At 39.8% G+C, this 10,725-nt stretch overlaps 2 protein-coding genes and 1 pseudogene across 2 annotated transcripts; 1 reads left to right on the forward strand and 2 right to left on the reverse strand.

Moving 5' to 3' along the window:
- Positions 1-1,270: 1,270 nt before the first annotated feature.
- On the reverse strand, positions 1,271-4,740 carry LOC107606334 (glycosyltransferase BC10). Its single transcript, XM_016308384.3, has 2 exons — positions 3,314-4,740; positions 1,271-2,305 (listed from the first exon to the last, which is right to left on the reverse strand). Exons 1-2 carry the CDS (start codon positions 3,836-3,838, stop codon positions 1,667-1,669), a joined length of 1,164 nt encoding a protein of 387 aa, XP_016163870.1. The 5' UTR covers positions 3,839-4,740; the 3' UTR covers positions 1,271-1,666.
- A 917-nt stretch (positions 4,741-5,657) lies between these two features.
- LOC148554359 (uncharacterized) lies at positions 5,658-8,474 on the forward strand. The gene is made up of 4 exons (XM_088495128.1): positions 5,658-6,229; positions 7,106-7,501; positions 7,610-7,682; positions 7,962-8,474. Exons 1-4 carry the CDS (start codon positions 5,658-5,660, stop codon positions 8,472-8,474), a joined length of 1,554 nt encoding a protein of 517 aa, XP_088351254.1.
- A 421-nt stretch (positions 8,475-8,895) lies between these two features.
- LOC148554360 (uncharacterized) lies at positions 8,896-9,345 on the reverse strand (annotated as a pseudogene).
- Between the last annotated feature and the right edge of the window lie 1,380 nt (positions 9,346-10,725).

Here is a 10,725-nt window from a genome sequence, read left to right on the forward strand (position 1 = left end):
AGAAGATTATTAATTGATAATTTAATAAATTTTTTTTACATAAAAGTCAATTTTATTTTAAATTATCATCAAATTATATAATAACGTTGCATTTTTTTTAACCCGCGGATTAAGAGCAGGTAGGGTTAAAGTTGATATATTCTCAACCCGCGAGTAAGATAGGGTTGAGTTTATATAAAAATTTCAACCCGCAGATAGAATTAGGGTTGACTCCAAGCCCTACTCTAACCTACTCATTGTGCCACCTAATTTATGCCTCCCTTATTCTCACTATGATTCTGATTTGTAAACCTTTTTTTTTAAGTCGCACTTATTTGTCATTATTATAGTAAGTAATATTATTACAAGTACAAGATTTTTTTTATCAATTTAGTTTAATAGTTGAATTTGATTTAAAAATAGATTTGTAAGTGTAATATTTTTCTAGTAGAATATATATTAGGACTAATAAACCAAACTTTTCTAAAAAAAATAGTGTATGCCATACTATATAGGCAAGTTACATTCCATAAGATGAAAGTGTAGGCCAGCGATGGAATCATTTGATTTGAAAGACAGCAAGGAAAGGATGAGACACAGCCACACAGAGGCATAGAGAATCGGCGTTTCTTCTTTCTTTATTTGATTTCCACACATGTTTTTATAAAAAAATATTAGATGATCAATATTTTTTTTATATTTATTGTGTTTAAATTAGAATATTATCTTAATAATAATTTTATAGTTGTATAAATAATTAAGAAATTTATTATGAAATTAGGTGCGCAATCATGCCCACTGCAATTTGGAGTTGTCGTCGGGGCCCACAATGTGAGGGAAGGTACAGACAGTAAGACACAAACCCTCGAAATCAAACCTTATTTAGTAAAATTAATTATAGACCAAAAATTTTATAATTGGCAAATTAAATGATAAATTATGGTAAGTTCTTAATAAGCAACAAATTGAAAGATAAATTAGGTTATTAACCGGATGCCGCCTGCAACTTTCAAACTTTTCAGGTCATTAGGAAATTATAATACCTCATTGGCAAAAACATTATACATATACCACGTTCTATACCAATCCATCAATGAAATTGAAGTAAGCAACCTAAAACAAATAAAAAAAACCAGTATATTCATCGTGGTGAAAACTCAGGTGCAGTCGACTTTACGTGAAGTTAATAATTAAGAGCCGTTAGATGGAAATTTAGTCAAATAAATCAAATCATCTAAAGACTCTTAATTATCAACTTCACGTGAAATCGACTGCACATGAGTTTCCACCATTCAACATATCAAATATAAAAATCACGAGGAATTTGTTTCTCTTAATGAGAGAAAAATGCGACCTCAAAACAATCATCTTCAGCGAAAGCATTGCCTAAAACACACTATATACCTACACCTACGTACAGCACATCGAATTTTTGTAGCACCTAAGTTCCTTTTCTTTTTACACGGCATCTCTCAACTCGACGGATCAAAGACTAATCCATCGTTAATCGAAACTCCATTTAAGAATTTGCTGATGACCAATGAATTACTGCATGCATAAGGCGAAATTCAAACACCAATACTTGCTTAAGTGAGCTAACCACTTAACCGACTCAAATTGGTTTGTAGCAGCTAAGTCCTTATTCAACGCTCTATACTTTCCAATGGTAGTCAGGTAGTGTAGTGATCTAGAAGCCCAGGACCCTTGGTTCTATTTGTAACAGAGGTTCCAAAGCACTGGGAGCAAATTTTCTAGCAAAGAGAAAACAAACTGTAATGTTTCTGCCATTATAGAGGCATTTGTGACCTTCCCGAACTCTCTTGAAAAAGTCCAGTGTGATATCTGTTTTTCCAAATGTAGCAGGGTGAGCTCCACCCCTGGACCAGTCTACCCATGTTATGCTCCTATTTGCCAACAGATTTCCTGCTTGAATGGTTAGCATGGTGGGGAAGTAGTGCTCATCCACGTAACACGCCGGTCTACAAAATTGTTCGAATTTCGGATAAAATCTGGTGTCTTCAACAATGTTGATGGCAAGCTTTCGATTTATTTCGAACCACTGAGATCCTTTGCGCCACTCAGTGATATTCACAACTGGGGCCATGTTTTCATTATAGCGACCTCTACCGTAGGGACCAGGATCATCAAATGCACCAATGAAGCTGTACTTGGATTTCATTATGTAATGGTAGATGGCACTAAAACCATAGAGAGGGATGCATGATTCAGACAGAAGAATGAACCACTCGTTTGAGATGTCAAGCAATGCATTAGCAAGAAGTCTTCGTTCGGCATCACACATGCTCATCCTTCCCCACTCAGAGACCTGCACAGAGATGTCCATGTAGTGATTTAAATTCTTGATATATCAATTGGAAACCATGTTCTCGGAAGTTTATATGAAAACTCAAGGCTAAGCTGCTAAGGGGGGCAAAACATAGAATAGAAATTAAGCAAGAACAAAGAAAGGTACAAAATAAAAATCTAAAACTTTGAAGTGCAGAAGTTTGCAACCACTTACTCAGTAACTTCTTTCTTGCTTTTGGTAGCCAAAACTCAGAGATTCAAGAGACATGAGATATGATTGTTTTAGGTGGCATCTAAGTCCCTACTTGAATCAACTTAAATAGTGAATAGAAGTTGTGTGAAACTGCCACTCAGCATTATTTCATAATCCTAAGGAAATTAACCATCCAGCAAACATGTACAAGTATACACCTCTCCTTTACACATCAGATTTGCAGAGGCAATGTACTCTACACATAACAACTCTGAATTTTGTTTATGTCTCTAAATCCTATCCCAACTCAGTACTCATCTTCAAGCTATACAATTCACACTTTGAAGCATCAAAATGAGTGCACCATACCCTAATAGCACCACTATTTCTCAGTAAAATTTACATATTAGAATGCTCATAATTGGATTGCAATTTAGAGATTGCCAAGCTACAACCCGAAGGTAACATCCCTGCATGATCTCCACACTATACATGCCCTCATTAGCCTCTTAATTATCATAGTTTGGCAAGCTTATATAGTAATCTAGTAAGACCAACAAAATTATCCATACCAACACCGGGCGAAATTCAAAAATAAAAAATATAAATAGTATAGAGTGCGCAGAACCTAATTTTTCAGAAAAAATACATTCTAAGCAAAACCTTAAAACTGGTATAAAGATTTCTTTTGAAAAAATGAAAATTTTGAACTTCCCTGCAAAAATGAACAATGTATGCAAAGTGCAAACCACTAAACTAGCATTGATAATGCATTACCAACTGAAGACATGTATATTGTGGCAAAATGAACAAATCTCAACCAAAAATCCATACCTGGCTAGGGATTTGCCTGTTATAAAACGGAGATGAAGGAGGAAATGTAGCTTGATATGATGGCAGGGAATGAATATAGATGGAGTAAAGCCCTTCATGTCCCTTCAGAAACTTCGCCCAAAGAGGTGCGAGAGGCAACGGTCCCTTGGTCAGAAACATGAATGCAATCTTGGGAACTCTGGCAAAAGGATACTTCTTTATTCTTGGCACAAAGGAGGCTCTCCACAACAGTTCCTTATCACTCATATTGTGCATCAAGTTTGAGGGAGGCCTAATCCAATCCTCCAAACTAGTTGCCTCCTCATAACACGACCCGAAACCGGAGCTTCTTGCATTCATCACTAGGCTGTCCACACCGAAAAGCCTAACCGTGTATACAATGATGACCGAGAACACGACACATAGAACAATAAACAGAACAAGTAGCCGCGGTGATCGCAGAGGCAACACTTTGAATCGGTTGGTCCTGCTCAACACCCCTGTCTCCTTTCCTTCTTCTAAGGACACCATGACCCTCGATTGCATCTTCCCAAAAACAAAATCCTAGGGATCAATCAGCCTCAAACCTTAGCTAATCAATCCGGGATGAAAGTGGATTTTGACCAGCAACCAAAATAACCGCAAATACAGATGCAAATCCAAATCCAGAGTCCTATTTACCATCCCACAATAAAGGTCTGAAATTTATCACAACATGGCTATCAAAGTTTCAAAATTTCTTCCATAACATAACCACCCTAACCTCGGCACTAGAACATTCATATTGTAGATCTGAAAAGGGGCGCAAGAGTGAGGGGAATCAACTCTAAACATGTGATGTCGGAGAGACCAAGGTTGCATAGACTTGTAGCACGTGGGGTACTACTCTAAGTCAGAACCAACCATTAATCAAAGCTCTAAAGCAAAACCTCTCTGAAGACAACAATATAAGACAAAAGGAATAACCTTTTTTTATTAGTATTATTTTAATTACCTAGTCAGCTGAATCAGCAAAACCAATGGAGTTGGTGCAGCAGATTCTTCAAATCATCAAAGGGTTAGTATACAGAATAAACTGCAGATTCAGCAAAGCATGTAACGGAATGGATCAAGTGGGAGTAAGAAACAGAAGAGAAAGAAAGTGATGAGATGAAATGAGAGGATGAGTTTGGAAAAATGGAGAAGGTGACAAGCCCCGAGTTTGTTAAGAGAGTTGACACATCGCTGCCATGTAATAATGCAGCTACCACACCCATTCTTCAACCAACTCTCTCGCCTTCTTCATTTTTTTTTTCTTTCCTAATTTTCTTATTAGTCTCCGCTAATCAATAGCAAAAACGTAATTTACACCCACCTCAGGAAGTTTTGTTTAATTTTTCACCTATTTCCTGAGCTTTTAGTTGACACATATTTTCAAATTGATATTGACATGTTACAATCTTCTAGACGTTGTTCTTTGTTGTTAGTAAGTAGTAACACGAGATATAGTTCTTTATCTTTTCAAGGTTGCATAGATTTTTGAGTAATATTTCCCCTATTTATCTATAATTATAACCAAATATTAAAAACAAAAAATTGTGATGGGGGATATATTAACGCCGGAGATTGAGGTTTACTAATATTGACTAAGATAGACATGTGTAAGCAAAGAAATAACAGGTATTTCGGGATAATTTTATGTGATTTGAACCTGAAGGTAATGTTCAATTTTTTATTAGGGTTGTATCCGATATTTTTTAATGTCGAGGTATCCTGTCTGATGTCTTAGTGAGGAGGGGAGTGGTATCTGTAAAATATTTCAAATACAGGACGGCAGAATAGCTACAATCCACTCAGATCGCCAATAAGCTCGGCAGTGCTACAACGCAAGCCTGAAAAGGTTGGCCGCAAAACAGGAGTTCCACCAAGAAGTCAAAGCAATTCACAGTACGAACGAGGTATTGTCTCTAGCGGAGCTTGACCCCAGAGAAGACACCCAAGAAAAACCTCAGCCAGCGGACGAGCTCGTGAAGGTCTCGCAGTCTCGCTGACTTCAAAGCCAGAACACGTCACATATATCGGCCAAGCACTCCAGGAACAACAAAGAACAGAACTCATAAGAGTATTGCAAGCGAACGCTGATCTCTTCGCCTGGACTCTAGCAGATATGCCAGGGATAGACCCTAACATTATCTGTCACAAACTCGCCACTGATAGAGCCGTCCGACCTATAGCTCAGAAGAAGAGGAATCTTGGAACAGAGAAATCAAAGGCGGCCTTAGAAGAAACCAGAAAGCTTCTCAGTGCAAACTTCATTAAGGAAATCCGATTCACAACATGGCTATCTAACGTGGTAATGGTAAGAAAAAACTCAGGTAAATAGCGCATGTGCGTCGACTTTACAGATTTGAACAAAGCATGTCCTAAGGATGCATACCCTTTGCCAAACATTGACAAGCTTGTAGACAACGCATCAGGTTTCAAAAGCTTGAGCTTCATGGATGTATACTCTGGCTACAACCAGATCCTTATGCATCCAGAAGACCAAAATAAAACAGCATTTATAACTGAGCATGGAAATTTTTGTTATAGAGTAATGCCATTTGGCCTAAAGAATGCAGGTGCAACCTACCAACGGCTGATGGACAAAGTGTTTCGTCATCAAATAGGTCGGAACATGGAAATCTATGTGGACGATATGGTCGCCAAGACCACTCAGGAAAAGTCGCATTGCGACGACCTCAAGGAGATATTTGAACAGATCCGAGCATACAACATGAGGCTCAATCCAGAGAAATGTGCGTTTGGAGTTCAAGGAGGCAAGTTCCTTGGGTTCATATTGACCTCAAGAGGAATTGAAGCAAACCCCGAAAAATGTGAGACGATACTTAACATGGCAAGCCCAAGAATAATAAAAGAAGTACAACAACTGGCAAAAAAAGTAGCAGCACTATCTCGGTTCCTGCCAGCAGCATCAAGCCGATCATACCATTTCTTCCAAACAATATCAAAAAATAAAAAATTCCAGTGGACAGAAGAATGAGATAAAGCGTTCGCCAAACTCAAGACCATTCTGTCATCACCACCCGTGCTACATAGACCAGAAGTCGGTAAACCTTTATATTTATATTTATCTGTCTCTAACTGTTCTATAAGCTCGGCTCTAGTCATTGAGACAGGAAAAATACAACAACTAGTATACTTCATCAGCAGAGTCATGCAATCAACGGAGCAAAGATATATGAGGATAGAACAGCTAGCCTTAGCACTAGTAATAACGGCAAGAAGACTCAGGCACTACTTCCAAAGCCACACGATAATAATCAGGACCAACCAACCATTAAGACAAATACTGACAAAACCAGAATTGGCTGGGCGTCTGACCAAATGGTCTATCGAGCTCTCAGAATTCGACATCCAATATCAACCAAGGACGGCCTTGAAAGCATAGATCCTCGCAGACTTCATCTCAGAATTGACCCCGGATGAGCTCAATAAACATTGGGAACTACATGTTCATGGGGCGTCCAGCCGAGGAGGAAGCGGAGCAGGGATAATCCTGAAAGAAGGAGACAAAGTGGTAGCCGAGCAATCCCTCCAGTTCCACTTTTCGGCAAGCAACAATCAGGCCGAATATGAGGCCCTCATAGTGGGACTCAAGCTAGCCCTAAATCTCCAAGCAAAAATCCTGACAGCACACTGTGATTCCCTTTTAGTGGTACAACAAATTCGAGGAGAATTTCAGGTAAAAGATCCCTTGCTAGAACGGTACTGGCTCCTAGCAAAGGATCTCATTTCAAAATTTGGCTCATTTATTATTCTGCATGTACATAGAGAAAAGAACGTTAGAGCAGGCATATTATCCAAATTTTCCGCCACTAGGGCGGATACACAAACATCGGCATTATCACAAGTAACACTTAAAAAACCAAGCATTGAACTATTATCTATAACAAGCATTAACCACCTCCGAGACTGGAGAACACCTTTCCTTGAATACATCAATGTAGGTATCATTCCCAGAGACGAGCTCAACCCACAGCACTTCAGACGAAAAGCGAGCCTCTACACAAATATAGCTGGAGAGCTATACAAGCGCGGTTTCTCACAACCATTGCTAAAATGCCTAAACAAAGACGAGGCACAAGAAGTGATGGACGAAGTCCATGAGGGAGTTTGTGGGAACCACATCGGAGGTCGGGTCCTCGCCGCAAAGATCGCCCGAACAGGGTATTATTGGCCGACCATGAAAAGGGATTGCATAACAAAAGTCAAGACATGTGACAAATATTAAAAACATGCAGCCATCTCTACAAAACCGGCTGAAGCATTACACAGCATGGAGGTAAGCTGGCCCTTCCACAGATGGGGGCTCGACATTCTCGGGCCATTCCCAATAGCTCTGGGACAGGTAAAATTTCTTTTAGTATCAATAGACTATTTCTCAAAATGGATAGAAGCACAACCACTAGCAAAAATAACTGCCGAAAAGGTACGATCTTTCATATGGAAAAATATCATATGTCGATTTGGAATACCAAAAGAGATAATATCGGACAATGGTAGACAATTTACCGATAATAAGCTCGGCTCATTTCTAAAAAATTTTAATATACAGCACCATTTTAGCTCGGTCGAACACCCACAAACCAATGGGCAGGCCGAAACTGCTAACTGAGTTATATTGCAGGCAATAAAGAAAAAGCTCGATAATACAAAAGGGGAATGGGCGGAACTAATACCAGAAGTATTATGGAGTTACAACACCACAATACAAACAACAACGGGTGAAACACCCTTCAAGCTGGTCTATGGGTCAGAAGCTTTAATCCCGGTGGAGGTCGGAATCCCCACGCTAAGAGCTGACCTATATGACGAACAATACAATATAGATTTAAGAAATGCCGAGCTTGATCTCGCAGAAGAGGACCGAGAAATCACCGTCATTAAACAAAGAGCCCAGAAACAGCTGGTAGAAAGAAGGCACAATAAAAAAGTGGTGCCAAGGACATTCGAGGAGGGCGACTTAGTCCTCAGACGAACAGAAGAAGCCAGACGACCTCCTTCACATGGAAACTCGCCGCAAATTGGGAAGGACCATTCCGAGTATCCAGAGTACTCGGAATGGGGCCTACCAGCTACAAACATTACAAGGAAATCCAATTTCAGGAAACTGGAATATTTCTTCCCTAAAGTTGTATAGATCATGAATTTTACATTTCGCAAATGAAGGTACTCTTTTTACCCCTTAGAGGTTTTTTCCCAAAAAGAAGGATTTTACCTAAGGAGGGTTTTAACGAGGCCGGACGCCCAAATCAAACAAGATCGTTTGCTCTTGTACCTATTTCATCAAAATCAACTATACATTTACCTATCTCATTTCAACAAGTCAATTATTCACTTATCCAGCTCATCCTACTCAAAAACAAAAATTTTTAACTATACACAAGTCCAACGCAAAAGCAATACTATCGATTTGACCCCGGTCAGACATAAACAAGTTACGAGTTCAAAACACAAAACATCCAACATTACAATAAAGCTGACCACAACCCGGCCATCAGAAAATAAAAGAAGTCTGTATCATAACAAAAATAAACATGTCCGAAACAAAGATAGCAACATCAAGACGGAGGCGCATTCTCACCATGCTCCTCCACAGTTCCATCCACCACCAACTTACCACAAATCACAACCTTAGTGACATCAAGTTGATCACAATCGAAACCAGGAGCTAACAATGCAATCTGACTAACAGCACGATCAAAACCCGAAGAGAATATCTCCATTCCCTCTTCTTCCAACTCATGAACTCGCGAAGTCAGTTTCCCTTTAGCAATATCACTCTCCTTAATCTCAGACTGAAGTAACCGAACCTGATCCCTTAAACGGACTACCTCTTCCTCAGATTCCTTCATCTTAGCTGTGGCAGTAGCAAGAGCATCATCCTTTACTTTGGACGAGCTCTCCAGTTCAGCAACCCTAGCTTTGTACGACTTCTCTAAGTCAGCAACCTTATCCATAGCCACTTGCTACTCAGCACCAATGAGCTCGGCTGTACGACCAGCACACATCAAACGGGCTGCGAAAATCTACAACATGAACAGCAAAATAAGAAACGATATACCAAAAACAACAAAAGAGGAAAAAGTAGAAACGAGAGGTAACCTGAACAAACTTCCCAAGTCCCTCCATGCCAACCCGACGTGTCATAAGCATGTCGCCTGGATACTGGGACACCTTATCAGACAACTCAGCAAAAGGAAACTGGTCGCTCCATAATGAATGGGAGCTAGTCCCCGGAATGAAACCGTGAAGTTTTCGCTGACGATCAAAAACAGGTTTAACGCCACCCACAACCTCCTGATCAGCCTCAGAGATGACCTCCAGCGAATTGTCAGTCTCGCCCCTTTTCCTCTTATATGATAACTCTGGCTGAGCAATAAACTGAGCAGCCTGCCCCACATCCTCCTTCGAAACCCTAGAACGTCCAACGTTCTTCTCCTTTTTCTTTTTCAAAAACGACTGGAACCGATTAGGATCAAGATGAGGAACCCGTCCACCTGCCAACACACCAAGCATATTAGGAAACCCAACAATATGAAGTATAGTCAATAAAAGACAGAACTTTACCTATATAAGCTTTTAAGCCATCACTATCACCAGAATCATACAAATGCAAAAGCTCAAGGATAGACAAACACACCCCGTCAGCAAAACACTCAACCAAATAATCTAAAAGATAATCTTCTTCCTCACTCCGCTCAGTAGCATCAAGAATTTGAGTCGGTTCAGAACACTAATAAAGGGGGAACCTTTCAATAAGTTCATCGTCCAGGTAAAAAGGATACTCAGTTTCCACGGAACGAACCTTAACAAAAAGGGATTTGAAATTCTTAAAAGAAGACTTGTAAAGTAGGAAAAGAGAACGACCAGGAAAACTGCTAAGACAAACCCACAAGCCCTTACGAACCCCTTTCGACTGAAACAAAGAGAAAAATAAAGTTAAAGAACACGGGAAGGATAGGAACCCCATCAGACACTGAAAGGCACGAAGAAATGCCCAGGAGTTTGGATGTAACTGAGAAGGCGCACAGTTAAGCTGGGTCAACACGTCACACTCAAAGGTAGAAAAAGGAAAGCGAACGCGCAACTCGGTTAGACACGGCGTTTACATATAAAAGTACTACCAGTCACCTCTCCTCTCACAGACCCTATCTTCACCAGAACAAGGAAGGAGATTAATCGACAAACCAGAGCCACTCCTCACAAAGTTTAACCCATCTAAATCCCGCAATGAGTCAACACTAGTGTAGGATGAAGAACGGGTCCTGACATCGTCATGCACCCAATGATATGAATCATCCTCCCTAACCTCGATGACTTTCAACTTCTCTTTCTCTTTTTCCCTTGCCATTATAGAAAGAAGAAAAAGAAGGCGATAAACTAGAAAA

Source organism: Arachis ipaensis, chromosome B7, assembly GCF_059453495.1.
Source record: "Arachis ipaensis isolate K30076 ecotype BB chromosome B7, ASM5945349v1, whole genome shotgun sequence".
NCBI lineage: Eukaryota > Viridiplantae > Streptophyta > Magnoliopsida > Fabales > Fabaceae > Arachis > Arachis ipaensis.